The 15,740-nt window shown below is 49.1% G+C and overlaps 1 protein-coding gene across 1 annotated transcript; it reads left to right on the top strand.

Moving 5' to 3' along the window:
• Positions 1 to 9,522: 9,522 nt before the first annotated feature.
• Positions 9,523 to 11,019, top strand: LOC147092856 (solute carrier family 22 member 6-B-like). Its single transcript, XM_085975702.1, has 2 exons — positions 9,523 to 9,912; positions 10,948 to 11,019. Exons 1-2 carry the CDS (start codon positions 9,523 to 9,525, stop codon positions 11,017 to 11,019), a joined length of 462 nt encoding a protein of 153 aa, XP_085831828.1.
• The last annotated feature ends 4,721 nt before the right edge of the window (positions 11,020 to 15,740 follow it).

Here is a 15,740-nt window from a genome sequence, read left to right as displayed (position 1 = left end):
CCACCTGTCGAGGGCCAGCCGGACCTTATTGCGCTGACCCAGGCACGTGGCCATAAAATCCCGGAGTTCCCTTACGGAAATGAGGGGAGACTCGGCAAGGGGCACGAGGTCATCCATCGCCACGTCGGCGCTGGAGTCCGAATCGTCCTCCGTGCCCATCACCGAGTCCCCATCCTCCTCCAGGGGGTCGTCACCAGCGGCCGACCCGTCCGCCGCGCAGTGCGAAGCGAACGACTCGGCCGCGCCAGCCAGCTCCGCCTCCGCCCGGATCCCACCCCCAGGATCGGCGGCAGAGGATTTCTCCCTGGGCTCCTCTAGGGGTGCCGGGCCAGAAGACGGCGGCGGTTCAGAGCTCCCCTCCGCCTCAGACGCCGGAACGACCGGAGAAACCGGGGAGAGAACAATTTCCAGCTCCTCCAGTACGTCCGGCACCAGAGACGCAGCCAGGGGGCCATCCTCCTCCCCGCCACCAACCTCCGACCCAGCGGACGGGGGGTTTTGAATTAAAAGCTATACCAGGACGAGCATCCCCTGGGAGACGTCCGGGTCGCATTGGGCGAGCTCATTATCCTCGAGCTCGCCCGACCCAGCCCCCAGGCTGCCCGACCCGGCGAGGGGTAACGGCACCGATAAAAGGTCAATTTCAATTACTGCCGCGGGTTGTTCCGCAACCCCCCCCACGGGCAGGGTCTCATCCCCATCCCCGGGAGGCACGTGCTGGACAGACACATCTGCCTCAGCCTCCCGAGGGACAGGCGACCCCTGCCGATCGCTGGTGATGACGACAGCGCTGGGGGGGGGGCGGGGCGCAGTACCCGCGGCGGGCGACGACTCCCCCTGCTCGGAGGGACCTTCCTCCTCCCGGTCCTCCTCCTCATCCAGGGGGTCGCGCCTTCTTTTTAGCACGGAGGGAGCGAGGGAGACCTCCATGTCTGCAAAGGCCTCCTCCTCGACTCCCTCCGGCGGAGCAGGTTTGTCGGGTTCCTCGGGCCCGAGCCCGGCCGCAGGTATTGGCATTACCGCTGCGGCGGTTGCGGCCACAGGCTCGGGCACGAGGCCTCTCCCGCTCACATCTGCCCTGATCAACTCCGCGAGGAGCGCGGGTGTAAGGGGCTCAAGGGGCAAGGGCTCGCCATCCACGGGGGGACCCGCCCTAAGGTGCTTCTTTTTTCCCCGCGCCTTCTTTCTGGCCGGACACGCTCCCTCCCCCCCGCCGGAGGCCTTGGTGGCATCGGCCCCCGACGTCAACCGTGCATCAGATGTACTTGACGCGCGGGCAGATCCGGGGGGAAGGGCGGCGGCGGTGGCGCCAGCCTCGGCCGCACGAGATGATCCGGCGGCCTTGGAGGCAGGGCAGTTCCTCCTGATGTGCCCCACCTCCTTGCAGGCATGGCACCTCACACCGTCCGACGTCCAAAAGGCGCGGTAGGCGGTCCCCTCGTGGAGGACGACGAACGCCCCGTCAGTGTCCTCCTCCCGCGCCAGCTGGATAAACAGCTGGCGCCGGAAGGAGAAGACGTGGCGAAGGCTGGCCTCCCGGAAGCCGAGCGGGATGGGTGTGATCCCCGACCTCACCTCCCCAAGTTGTCGCAAATGGGGAAGGAGGAGCTCACCAGGAACATAGGGCGGGACGTTGGAAATAATGATCCTCTGCGCGGTGGCCTCGAGAGGATCCACCGGCAGGAAGGTCCCGCCCACGGTGAGCCCCTTGGCGACAGCCAGGGACACCGCCCGCTCCGACCCCAGGAAGAACACAGCCTTCCCATACATTTTCGAGGCCGCGACGATGGCTGAGGGGCCGACAACCCCAGCCATGGCCTTGACGCAGGCCTCGATGGTCATAGTGGGGTGAGTGTAGCTCTTCACCCCAAGCTTTTTTGTTATTAATCGAAAAGGTGACGGGGCAGCAGGAACAGCGGGAGCAGCTGTGGCTGTGGCTACCACTCTCGCATAGGTCCCGGCTGGCCCCGCCACCGGCGAAGACGCAGTCGCCATTCTGGGGTGCTTTTTTTAAGGGCTACACTCACCCCAAGTCACAGGCCTGAAGGTGTTAATGGCCTCGGTGTATATATATATTTTTTGTCCTCTATTGAGCAGAGGGAGCTGATTAAAATGAGGACACACCTCTCTCCTTATTGATTTAAATTGGGAGAGGGGCCCTCTCCCCTCTGCTCAATTGGCAATTAATAAAATAGCTGAAACTAAGGTGCCTTAGAAAGACAGGCAGAGAGAGACAAAGAGAGAGAGAGAGGTGGGGGGGGTGGGAAGGAGGGAGGCCGCAAAGGGCAGTGTTGCCACTCAGGATGGTGGGTGGGTGTTGGCAGGGTTGCACTCTCCGATGGAAAAAGTCTTTGGTGGTGGTGGTCTTCTGGCAGGGGGAGAAGACGTCTTCGCCTGGAAAAGCTGGAGAAGCCCAGGCTCAGTCCTGCAACAGGTCTTAACGATGTAATTAAATTAAATTAAGGACTTCACCTTGGGCAGCTCCAAGCTCTCCCAGGGCAGGCAATAGAAGGGATGCTAATTAGTGGTGTGTGTGGCCTAGCTTTTAACAAGAGCCACACACACACACACTACACCCCTTGATGATCCGGCCTTGCTTCTTCTTTTCTCCCCCCACCTAAAATACAAAGTCTTGGGAGAGTGCCCCAAATAACACCCACCTGTAGATGTTCCGGATGAAGTTTTCTTCCCTCCTTTCAAGCAGTTGGTTTCTCTCCCCTCTCTCCCTCTCCTGAAGTGGAGGCCAATTTGGGGAGGCAGTGATAGAAAAGGCCTCTCCCCTGGTTGATGTTGATGTAGGCCTCCTTTCTCCTTCTCCTCCTCTGTCCTCTCTCTCCAGGCACCTCAGTTGATGTAATGATGGTGGAGTTGGTGGTGGTGGTGGTCCAACGTTCTCCTCCTCTTCCTTGTCAGGGGACCACCACTTTAATCCACTCTCCAAAGTCTGGCTGCTCCCTCTGCTCGTGCTTGCAGCTGCACAGCCAGCAATGCTGTGCAAACTGAACAGAGGGTAACTCAAGACTGAAGTACAGAAGCCTGCTAGGGCTTTTTATACAGGTGTGGTCACTGCCAGTACTGCAGTATAAAATCAGTTCTTCTCTTAAAGGTACATACACAACAAACCCTTGTAACTATACTACAGTGTGAGTCAACCCTTGTAACTATACTACAGTGTGAGTCAACCCTTGTAACTATACTACAGTGTGAGTCAACCCTTGTAATTATACTACAGTGTGAGTCAACCCTTGTAACTATACTACAGTGTGAGTCAACCCTTGTAACTATACTACAGTGTGAGTCAACCCTTGTAACTATACTACAGTGTGAGTCAACCCTTGTAACTATACTACAGTGTGAGTCAACCCTTGTAACTATACTAGTGTGAGTCAACCCTTGTAACTATACTACAGTGTGAGTCAACCCTTGTAACTATACTACAGTGTGAGTCAACCCTTGTAACTATACTACAGTGTGAGTCAACCCTTGTAACTATACTACAGTGTGAGTCAACCCTTGTAACTATACTACAGTGTGAGTCAACCCTTGTAACTATACTACAGTGTGAGTCAACCCTTGTAACTATACTAGTGTGAGTCAACCCTTGTAACTATACTACAGTGTGAGTCAACCCTTGTAACTATACTACAGTGTGAGTCAACCCTTGTAACTATACTACAGTGTGAGTCAACCCTTGTAACTATACTACAGTGTGAGTCAACCCTTGTAACTATACTACAGTGTGAGTCAACCCTTGTAACTATACTAGTGTGAGTCAACCCTTGTAACTATACTACAGTGTGAGTCAACCCTTGTAACTATACTACAGTGTGAGTCAACCCTTGTAATTATACTACAGTGTGAGTCAACCCTTGTAACTATACTACAGTGTGAGTCAACCCTTGTAACTATACTACAGTGTGAGTCAACCCTTGTAACTATACTACAGTGTGAGTCAACCCTTGTAACTATACTACAGTGTGAGTCAACCCTTGTAACTATACTAGTGTGAGTCAACCCTTGTAACTATACTACAGTGTGAGTCAACCCTTGTAACTATACTACAGTGTGAGTCAACCCTTGTAACTATACTACAGTGTGAGTCAACCCTTGTAACTATACTACAGTGTGAGTCAACCCTTGTAACTATACTACAGTGTGAGTCAACCCTTGTAACTATACTACAGTGTGAGTCAACCCTTGTAACTATACTAGTGTGAGTCAACCCTTGTAACTATACTACAGTGTGAGTCAACCCTTGTAACTATACTACAGTGTGAGTCAACCCTTGTAACTATACTACAGTGTGAGTCAACCCTTGTAACTATACTACAGTGTGAGTCAACCCTTGTAACTATACTACAGTGTGAGTCAACCCTTGTAACTATACTAGTGTGAGTCAACCCTTGTAACTATACTACAGTGTGAGTCAACTCTTGTAACTATACTACAGTGTGAGTCAACACTTGTAACTATACTACAGCGTGAGTCAACCCTTGTAATTATACTACAGTGTGAGTCAACCCTTGTAATTATACTACAGTGTGAGTCAACCCTTGTAACTATACTACAGTGTGAGTCAACCCTTGTAACTATACTACAGTGTGAGTCAACCCTTGTAATTATACTACAGTGTGAGTCAACCCTTGTAATTATACTACAGTGTGAGTCAACCCTTGTAATTATACTACAGTGTGAGTCAACCCTTGTAATTATACTACAGTGTAAGTCAACCCTTGTAACTATACTACAGTGTGAGTCAACCCTTGTAACTATAGTACAGTGTGAGTCAACCCTTGTAACTATACTAGTGTGAGTCAACCCTTGTAACTATACTACAGTGTGAGTCAACCCTTGTAACTATACTACAGTGTGAGTCAACCCTTGTAACTATACTACAGTGTGAGTCAACCCTTGTAACTATATTACAGTGTGAGTCAACCCTTGTAACTATACTACAGTGTGAGTCAACCCTTGTAACTATACTATAGTGTGAGTCAACCCTTGTAACGATACTACAGTGTGAGTCAACCCTTGTAACTATACTACAGCGTGAGTCAACCCTTGTAACTATACTACAACGTGAGTCAACCCTTGTAACTATACTACAGTGTGAGTCAACCCTTGTAACTATACTATAGTGTGAGTCAACCCTTGTAACTATACTACAGCGTGAGTCAACCCTTGTAACTATACTACAGTGTGAGTCAACCCTTGTAACTATACTACAATGTGAGTCAACCCTTGTAACTATACTACAGTGTGAGTCAACCCTTGTAACTATACTAGAGTGTGTCAACCTTTGTAACTATACTACAGTGTGAGTCAATCCTTGTAACTATACTACAGTGTGAGTCAACCCTTGTAACTATACTACAGTGTGAGTCACTCCTTGTAACTATACTACAGTGTGAATCAACCCTTGTAACTATACTACAGTGTGAGTCAACCCTTGTAACTATACTACAGTGTGAGTCAACCCTTGTAACTATACTACAGTGTGAGTCAACCCTTGTAACTATACTACAATGTGAGTCAACCCTTGTAACTATACTACAGTGTGAGTCAACCCTTGTAACTATACTACAGTGTGAGTCAACCTTTGTAACTATACTACAGTGTGAGTCAACCCTTGTAACTATACTACAGTGTGAGTCAACCCTTGTAACTATACTACAGCGTGAGTCAACCCTTGTAACTATACTACAGCGTGAGTCAACCCTTGTAACTATACTACAGTGTGAGTCAACCCTTGTAACTATACTACAGTGTGAGTCAACCCTTGTAACTATACTACAGTGTGAGTCAACCCTTGTAACTATACTACAGTGTGAGTCAACCCTTGTAACTATACTACAGTGTGAGTCAACCCTTGTAACTATACTACAGTGTGAGTCAACCCTTGTAACTATACTACAGTGTGAGTCAACCCTTGTAACTATACTACAGTGTGAGTCAACCCTTGTAACTATACTAGTGTGAGTCAACCCTTGTAACTATACTACAGTGTGAGTCAACCCTTGTAACTATACTAGTGTGAGTCAACCCTTGTAACTATACTACAGTGTGAGTCAACCCTTGTAACTATACTACAGTGTGAGTCAACCCTTGTAACTATACTACAGTGTGAGTCAACCCTTGTAACTATACTACAGTGTGAGTCAACCCTTGTAACTATACTACAGTGTGAGTCAACCCTTGTAACTATACTATAGTGTGAGTCAACCCTTGTAACTATACTACAGCGTGAGTCAACCCTTGTAACTATACTACAGTGTGAGTCAACCCTTGTAACTATACTACAATGTGAGTCAACCCTTGTAACTATACTACAGTGTGAGTCAACCCTTGTAACTATACTAGAGTGTGTCAACCTTTGTAACTATACTACAGTGTGAGTCAATCCTTGTAACTATACTACAGTGTGAGTCAACCCTTGTAACTATACTACAGTGTGAGTCACTCCTTGTAACTATACTACAGTGTGAATCAACCCTTGTAACTATACTACAGTGTGAGTCAGCCCTTGTAACTATACTACAGTGTGAGTCAACCCTTGTAACTATACTACAGTGTGAGTCAACCCTTGTAACTATACTACAATGTGAGTCAACCCTTGTAACTATACTACAGTGTGAGTCAACCCTTGTAACTATACTACAGTGTGAGTCAGCCCTTGTAACTATACTACAGTGTGAGTCAACCCTTGTAACTATACTAGTGTGAGTCAACCCTTGTAACTATACTACAATGTGAGTCAACCCTTGTAACTATACTACAGTGTGAGTCAACCCTTGTAATTATACTACAGTGAGTCAACCCTTGTAACTATACTACAGTGTGAGTCAACCCTTGTAACTATACTACAGTGTGAGTCAACCCTTGTAACTATACTACAGTGTGAGTCAACCCTTGTAACTATACTACAGTGTGAGTCAACCCTTGTAACTATACTACAGTGTGAGTCAGCCCTTGTAACTATACTACAGTGTGAGTCAACCCTTGTAACTATACTACAGTGTGAGTCAACCCTTGTAACTATACTACAATGTGAGTCAACCCTTGTAACTATACTACAGTGTGAGTCAGCCCTTGTAACTATACTACAGTGTGAGTCAACCCTTGTAACTATACTACAGTGTGAGTCAACCCTTGTAACTATACTACAATGTGAGTCAACCCTTGTAACTATACTACAGTGTGAGTCAACCCTTGTAACTATACTACAGCGTGAGTCAACCCTTGTAACTATACTACAGCGTGAGTCAACCCTTGTAACTATACTACAGTGTGAGTCAACCCTTGTAACTATACTACAGTGTGAGTCAACCCTTGTAACTATACTACAGTGTGAGTCAACCCTTGTAACTATACTACAGTGTGAGTCAACCCTTGTAACTATACTACAGTGTGAGTCAACCCTTGTAACTATACTACAGTGTGAGTCAACCCTTGTAACTATACTACAGTGTGAGTCAACCTTTGTAACTATACTACAGTGTGAGTCAACCCTTGTAACTATACTACAGTGTGAGTCAACCCTTGTAACTATACTACAGTGTGAGTCAACCCTTGTAACTATACTACGGTGTGAGTCAACCCTTGTAACTATACTACGGTGTGAGTCAACCCTTGTAACTATACTACGGTGTGAGTCAACCCTTGTAACTATACTACGGTGTGAGTCAACCCTTGTAACTATACTACGGTGTGAGTCAACCCTTGTAACTATACTACAGTGTGAGTCAACCCTTGTAACTATACTACAGTGTGAGTCAGCCCTTGTAACTATACTACAGTCTGAATCAACCCTTGTAACTATACTACAGTGTTGCTAAAATCTGTCGGCTAACCGGAAGTTTCCGATACTGCACAGAATAAGTTAAGGGTGCAGTTGGATGCTTTTATTCGCAAGTCTAGATGTCGAGTCGGTTGGACACGAGCAGGAGCCTGGGCTCAGTGGCAGCTGCCGCCGTCCTCGCACAGACGTTCGGGGGGAGGAGTGTATTGTGGGGGTGGGGGGGCGGGTGGCGTAGGGGGGAACACAGAGGTCCATGTCGGGGCCAGAGCCACCAGCTTTCTCAGCTCGATCCCACCTCTACGCGACGGTGCATTTTTCTTCTTTAAATCCTAGAGGTTATTTATGCCGGACCCCCTGAAACCTTGCAGACCCCTAGGGGGGGGGGCCATAGACCCCCGCTTGAGAACTCCCTGCCCTTTGTGTCATTTAGTGTGATGGTACAGGACCTGACCTCACTCTGATATCGATGCTCTTCCCAATTCCACCTGCCCCTGCCCGCTCCACATTACTCTCTGCGCAGTCACATATTTTGAACAAGATGTTAAATGTAAAAACCTTATCGCTGGCACACTGAAAGGTTGTTGACAGTTTTTGTTCAGAAACCTGAGATTGGAGTAAAAGCCTAGATGGTAACGTGCCAAGGTTGAAGAGGTAGGAGAGAAAAGTATTTCGAGGACGCCAGACTTGGAGTCCAATAGCACCCCCAGTGAGATCAGGTGACTCAGCACAGATCCGGGATGAAGTTTGTTGCGTTGCTGGTCTGTTTGGCTGAGTACTGGGAATGGGGGGGGGGGGCGGGCTGGCAGTAGGGAAGGGAGGGGCGAGGGAGTACATTTCGGATGCTCATGCCTCAACTTTCTGGCATTTTATGTAGCCGCCCATCTGAGAATTGACTTGCCAGCTCAGAAGTGACATCAGAATGGAGAAACAGACAGCCAGTGGATTTGTATCTTTCACGGCTATTTGAGTCGTAGAGAGTTGCCCGTGAAAAAAGACTTGATACTTTGCTCAGTAAAACTTCGTATCCTTGGAGACACTAAGGGGGGCGGGCGGTGGGGACCATTCAGTTTCCACTCACTGACAAGCAAAAGCCATCAAGGACAAAGCAGTCTGCTTAATCAGCACCCCATCCACCACCTTAAACATTCACTCCCTTCACCACCAACGCACCGTGGCTGCAGTGTGTACCATCTACAAGATGCACTGCAGCAACTCGCCAAAGCTTCTTCAGCAGCACCTCCCAAACCCGCAACCTCTACCACCTAGAAGGACAAGGGCAGCAGGCGCACGGGAACACCACCACCTCCAAGTTCCCCTCCGAGTCACACACCATCGTGACTTGGAAAAGTCTATCGCCGATCCTTCATCGTCGCTGGGTCAAAATCCTGGAACTCCCTCCCTAACAGCACTGTGGGAGCACCTTCACCACACGGACTGCAGCGGTTCAAGAAGGCGGCTCACCACCACCTTCTCAAGGGCAATTAGGGTTGGCAATAAATGCTGGCCTTGCCAGCGACGCCCACATCCCGTGAACGAAAAAAAATCATCCATCTAACTCCTCTGAAGTACTGGCTTGCGTTGGCGGCAAAGACAGCATAGCGGAGGAAAGTATTAGTGACATGAAAATGCAATTGGCTAGATTAAATATTAGGCAAAGTGTCTACTGCTACAATAGTCTCTGCGTTAGTAAGACTCAATCAATCTGCTGAGAGCGAACGCCAGCAATGGGCTTCTCTGACCTCCTGGAGAAGGTGGGAAGCAAAAGAAAATTCCCAATCATACAAGCTGCTTTGTTGGCTATCCCGTTTTGTATACTGGCATGCCACAACCTGCTCCAGAGCTTCACCGGGGCCGCGCCTGGCCACCACTGTAGAGTTCAGCCGGAATCGAATGGCTCAAGGGACGACAAGCCCCAGGTGAAGAAGCTTCTCCGGGTTTTCATCCCTCTGGACCAGGAGCAGCAGCTGGGGAAATGCCGTGTGTATTCCTCACCTCAGTGGCACCTTCTGGATCTCAGTGTGACACAGGATTACGTGACTGACTATGATATGGAACAATGCACAGACGGATGGACGGATGACACCTCAGAGTTTCTGTCCACCGTTGTTACGGAGGTATGGGTGAAAAATCGGTTCAGGGCTGAATACTTTCCCCCCTCCAGCTTTCTCTCTTCCCTTTCTGAAGGCGCTGAGTGATTACATAAAAGTTACGGCACAGAAACAGGCCATTCGGCCCAACTGGTCTATGCCGGTGTTTATGCTCCACATGAGCCTCCTCCCACCCCTCTTCATCTCACCCTATCACCATAACCTTCTGTTCCTTCCTCCCTCATGTACTTCCCCTTAAATGTACCTATACTATTCGCCTCAACCATTCCCTGTGGTAGCGAGTTCCACATTCTCATCACTCTCTGGGTAAAGAAGTTTCTCCTGAATTCCCCATTGGATTTATTAGTGACTATCTGATATTGATGGCCCCTAGTTCTGGTCTCCCCCACAAGTGGAAACATCTTCTCTACGTCTACCCTATCGAACCCTTTCATAATCTTAAAGACCTCGATCAGGTCACCCCTCGGCCTTTTCTAGAGAAAAGAGCCCCAGCCTGTTCAGCCTTTCCTGACATGTATAACCACTCGGCTCTGTTATCGTCCTTGTAAATCTTTTTTGCACTTTCTCCAGTGCCTCTATATCATTTTTGTAATATGTTACAACATGGCCATTTTTTGTACCTACATGAGTGGTGGCAGGGGGGGGCGGGGGCGGAGGGGAGGGGGTAGCGGGGCAATGAGGGGGTGGCATGGGCATCAACTGATGACCACATACATGCACACATTCCATTAGGAGTCATTAGCCAGCGATAAGGAGTTGAGATGACAGCCACAGCTTGTGTAAGCCTAGCTGAAATTTAATTCAATGTGCAATTGTTCTGCAGTTTCAGTGTTTGTTTTGACCTGTGTTGTCTTGTGAGATTGTTTATGTTACCTCCTGTTGGACCTTGAAGCTTTCACTCAATAATATAAAGCTTTGACAATTTTGTCTGCAATGTGCGGGATGAGAAAACCAACCATAGCAAAGATCAGTTCATTTTCGGAATGGCTCTCCCTTCAGTGATTCTCAGCTTAACACCAGTCTCCCTCTCCTAAATGCCAGATATCTACCTCCAACTTCTACATCTTGCTTTACATCTTGTTGTATATTCTTAGCATTGAAGATGGTAAGTGATAAAAAATTATGTATAATATAGGTAAAGAAATATATCTAAAAGCCACTCATTTATGGCTTTCACGGAATAATGGTCAAGAGGCAGAGATTTTGATCACCAGAGAACCGTGTCATAAAAACAGAATTTGACTTCTTCAGTCCCTGTAAGTCAATCGCCCTACATGGCATAAACACCCCTATTGTTATAAAACAGCCTATCCACTCAAGGCAAGCAATGCCATGGCAGAGCTACTAGTAATATAAGTTTCACATATAAGCATACTTCCTGTAAGTTCCTGTAACACTTTATCCTTCACACTTTCCCCATTGTACTTTGTTGATTATAAAACAGTATAACCTCGGACTCAGCGTGAGCAATGCCACAGGTTGAGAAAGCAGTTAAAAAGGCTTGTGGAATCCTGGGCTTCATGAATAGAGGCATACAGTACAAAAGTGTGGAAATTATTATGAACCTGTATAAAACACTGGTTAAAGCCTTAGAGAGGATGCAGAAAAGATTTACGAGAATGATTCCAGGGATGAGGGACTTCAGTTGCGTTGGTAGACTGGAGAAGCTGGGGTTGTTCTCCTTGGAGCAGAGAAGGTTGAGAGGAGATTTGATAGAGGTGTTCAAAATCATGAGGGGTCTGGACAGAGTAGAGAGAGAGAAACTGTTCCTATTGGCAGAAGGGTCGAGAACCAGAGGACACAGATTTAAGGTGACTGGCAAAAGAAGCAAAGGTGACGTAAGAAAAAACTTTTTTACACAGCGAGTGGTTAAGATCTGGAATGCACTGCCTGAAAGGGTGTTGGAGGCAGATTCAATCTTATCTTTCAAAAGGGAGTTGGATAAGTATCTGAAGGAAAGAAATTGCAGGGCTACAGGGAAAGGGCGGGGGAATGGGACTAGCTGAGAGTCGGCACGGGCTCGACGGGCTGAATGGCCTTCTTCCGTGCTGTAACCAATCTATGATTCTATGAGATCTGCCAGTGCGTAATATATACACATGCGCACATTTACCTCACCAACTTTCAGCCCTCCCCTCCAAAAGGCACTGACTCTTTGCTTGGATATGACTGCAGCGCCATCAGGGACCCTCTGGTACCTCACCCAAGGGGCCAATATTTACACCTGTAAGCTGTGGCAGTAAGGATCAACAGGCTAGTTGATCGCAACTGCGTCACACCTGAACCCGAAGCCATCCTCACCCAACGCATAAGAGATTAGCGTGTAAAATTAAGGCACATGGGATTGGGGGCAAGGTATTGACTTGGATAGAGAACTGGTTGGCAGACAGAAAGCAAAGAGTTGGAATAAACGGCTCTTTTTCCGAGTGGCAGGCAGTGACTAGTGGGGTACCACAGGGATCGGTCCTTGGACCCCAGCTATTCACAATATATATTAATGATCTGGATGAGGGAACTAGATGTAATATCTCCAAGTTTGCAGACGACACAAAGCTGGGTGGGCGTGTGTGCTGTGAGGAGGATACCGAGAAACTCCAGTATGATTTGGACAGGTTGGGTGATTGGGCAGAAGCATGGCAGAGCAGATGCAATATAATGTGGATAAATGCGAGGTTATCCACTTTGGTGTCAAAAACAGGAAGGCAGATTATTATCTGAATGGCAATAGATTGGGAGAAGGGGAAGTGCAACGAGACCTGGGCGTCCTTGTGCACCAGTCGCTGAAGGTAAGCATGCAGGTGCAGCAGGCGGTTAAGAAGGCAAATGGTATGTTGGCCTTCGTAGCGAGAGGGTTTGAGTACAGGAACAAGGATGTCATGCTGCAGTTGTACAGGGCCTTGGTGAGACCACATCTGGAGTATTGTGTGCAGTTTTGGTCGCCTTATCTGAGGAAGGATGTTCTTGCCATGGAAGGAGTGCAGCGAAGATTCACCAGGCTGATACCTGGGATGGCAGGAATGACGTATGAGGAGAGATTGGGTCGATTGGGCTTGTACTCGCTGGAGTTTAGAAGAATGAGAGGGGATCTCATCAAAACTTATAAAATTCTAACAGGACTAGACAGACTAGATGCTGGAAGGATGTTCCCGATGGTCGGGGAGTCCAGAACCAGGGGTCACAGTCTAAGGATAAGGGGTAAGCCATTTAGGATAGAGATGAGGAGGAATTTCTTCACCCAGAGAGTGATGAACCTGTGGAATTCTCTACCAAAGAAGGCAGTAGAGGCCAATTCATTAAATATATTCAAGAAGGAGTTGGATATATTTCTTAAGGCTAGGGGGATCAAAGGATATGGATTTAAGGCAGGAACAGGGTACTGAATTTGGACGATCAGCCATGATCTCATTGAATGGCGGAGTAGGCTCGAGGGGCCGAATGGCCTACTCCTGCTCCTATCTTCTATGTTTCTATGTAACGCCCAATGGGGGTGAGGTGGGGGTCACAACATAATGATCTGAGGCAAGAAACCTGTCTGTTTTCCCCCTCTCTCGCCCAGAGGTGCTGAGTGCAATTTAGAGCTCCCAGTACTGCTCTAATTCACGATCAGCTAACTCAGCATTGGTCAGGGATTGAACCTGGGGCTTTCTGGGCCCGTATGGTTCAGCTACACACCGGATAAGCTCACTGAACCACCATTTGGTGCTATACGGTTAAGGCGCAGCACTTAATGGTTAAACATGGTGATGTGCCATCAATAACTCAAAGGCAAGAAGTTAAAGGATTCAACTGAAGGCTTTTAATCGCTAAGAACATTGCACGTCATTCCACATCGGATTCGTCTGGCAGAATGACTCATACAGCTCTTGAGACCTTTATATGACAAAAGACAGGGGCGGAGCCAATACACACAATAGGGGAAAAGGGGGGGCGGTACACACAATACAATGCAGGTAAAATACAAGGGCTGATGAAGGCATATATTTCATCACATTCACCCCTTCTACAGATTTAGTCTGTCCGGGGGTGTGATAGTCCTTCCTGAACGTCGCAACAGTACCTCGGGTTCCGACCGGGAGTCCGTGGTGCCCTCCTGGGCATACCCATGTGCTGGGGGTGTTGCAGGTACTTCTGGGGGTGGTGAGGATACCTCTGGGGATGGTGGAGGTTCTTCTGGGGGTGGTGAGGATGGGTCGTCGTCGCTTCCTGCCGGGGCGAGGTCCTTTATGGACACGGTGTCCTCACGCCCGTCGGCGTGCTTGACGTACACGTACTGTGGGTTTGCGTGGAGTAGGTGTACTGCCTCCACAAGGGGATCCGTTTTGTGGCCCCTCACATGCTTCCGTAATAGGACTGTCCCTGGGGTGGAGAGCCACGAAGGTAGGGACACTCCCGAGGTTGATTTGCGGGGAAAAACAAAGATCTTCTCGTGAGGAGTGGCGTTAGTAGCAGTACACAGTAGCGACCTTATCGAGTGGAGTACGTCTGGGAGGACCTCTTGCCAGCGGGAGGTAGGGAGGCCTTTAGACCTTAGTGCTAAGGTGACCGCCTTCCACACCGTCGCATTCTCCCTCTCCACTTGCCCATTACCCCGGGGGTTATAACTAGTGGTCCAACTCGTGGCTATCCCCTTCGACAGCAGGTATTGGTGCAGTTCGTCGCTCATGAACGACGCCCCCCTGTCAGTGTGGATGTAGTTCGGCATGCCGAACGTGCAAAACAGGCTGCCAAGGCACTTGATGACCGTGGCACTGGTCATGTCTGGGCAGGGGTAGGCGAATGGGAAGCGGGAGTACTCGTCCACAATGTTGAGAAAGTACACATTGCGGTCGGTGGAGGGGAGTGGTCCCTTGAAACCTAAGCTCAGGCGCTCGAATGGCCGTGTAGCTTTGATCAGGTGGGCTCGGTCGGGCCTGTAAAAACGGGGCTTGCATTCCGCACAGGTGCGGCAGTCCCTGGTCATAGACCGGTCCTCCTCGATGGAATAGGGCAGGTTACGGGATTTTATAAAGTGAAATAGCCGGGTGACCCCCGGGTGGCAGAGGCCATTGTGGAGGCCCTGTAGCCTGTCCCCCTGGATGCTGGCACACATCCCTCATGATAGGGCGTCGGGGGATTCGTTGAGGGCCCCCGGCCTATATATTATGTCGTACTCAAACGTGGAGAGTTCGATCCGCCACCTGAGAATTTTGTCGTTCTTGATCTTCCCCCTCTTTTTGTTGTTAAACATGAAGGCTACCGACCGCTGGTAGGTAAGCAGGGTGAAGCGTTTGCCGGCTAGGTAGTGCCTCCAGTGCCGCACTGCCTCCACTATGGCCTGGGCCTCCTTCTCTACCGAGGAGTGCCTGATCTCGGGCCCTTGGAGGGTTCTTGAGAAAAAGGCTACGGGCCGCCCATCCTGGTTGAGGGTGGCTGCTAAAGCGAAGTCGGACGCATCGCTTTCGACCTGGAAAGGGACGTTTTCGTCCACTGCCCGCAGCGCGGCCTTCTCAATGTCGTGTTTAATGCTGTTGAAGGCGGCGTGGGCCTCGGCCGTGAGCGGGAAGGACGTTGATTTCAGGAGGGGACGGGCCTTGTCGGAATAATTGGGGACCCATTGGGCGTAATAGGAGAAAAACCCCAGGCACCTTTTCAGGGCCTTGGGGGTGTTTGGTAGGGGTAGCTCCCATAGGGGGTGCAATCGGTCGGGGTCCGGACCGATTTCCCCGTTTTCCACCACGCAGCCCAGGATACAGAGGCGCGTGGTGCTAAAGACACACTTATCCTCGTTGTAGGTGAGATTGAGTCTGAGGGCGGTTTTCAGAAATCTCGCGAGGTTCGAGTCGTGGTCTTGCTGG

The sequence above is a fragment of the Somniosus microcephalus genome, unplaced genomic scaffold (genome assembly GCF_052327205.1).
Source record: "Somniosus microcephalus isolate GS21.2 unplaced genomic scaffold, FLI_Smic_1.0 unresolved_chr2, whole genome shotgun sequence".
NCBI lineage: Eukaryota > Metazoa > Chordata > Chondrichthyes > Squaliformes > Somniosidae > Somniosus > Somniosus microcephalus.
Note: the sequence above shows the minus strand (reverse complement) of the source record. Positions and strands in the feature narration are given on the sequence as shown.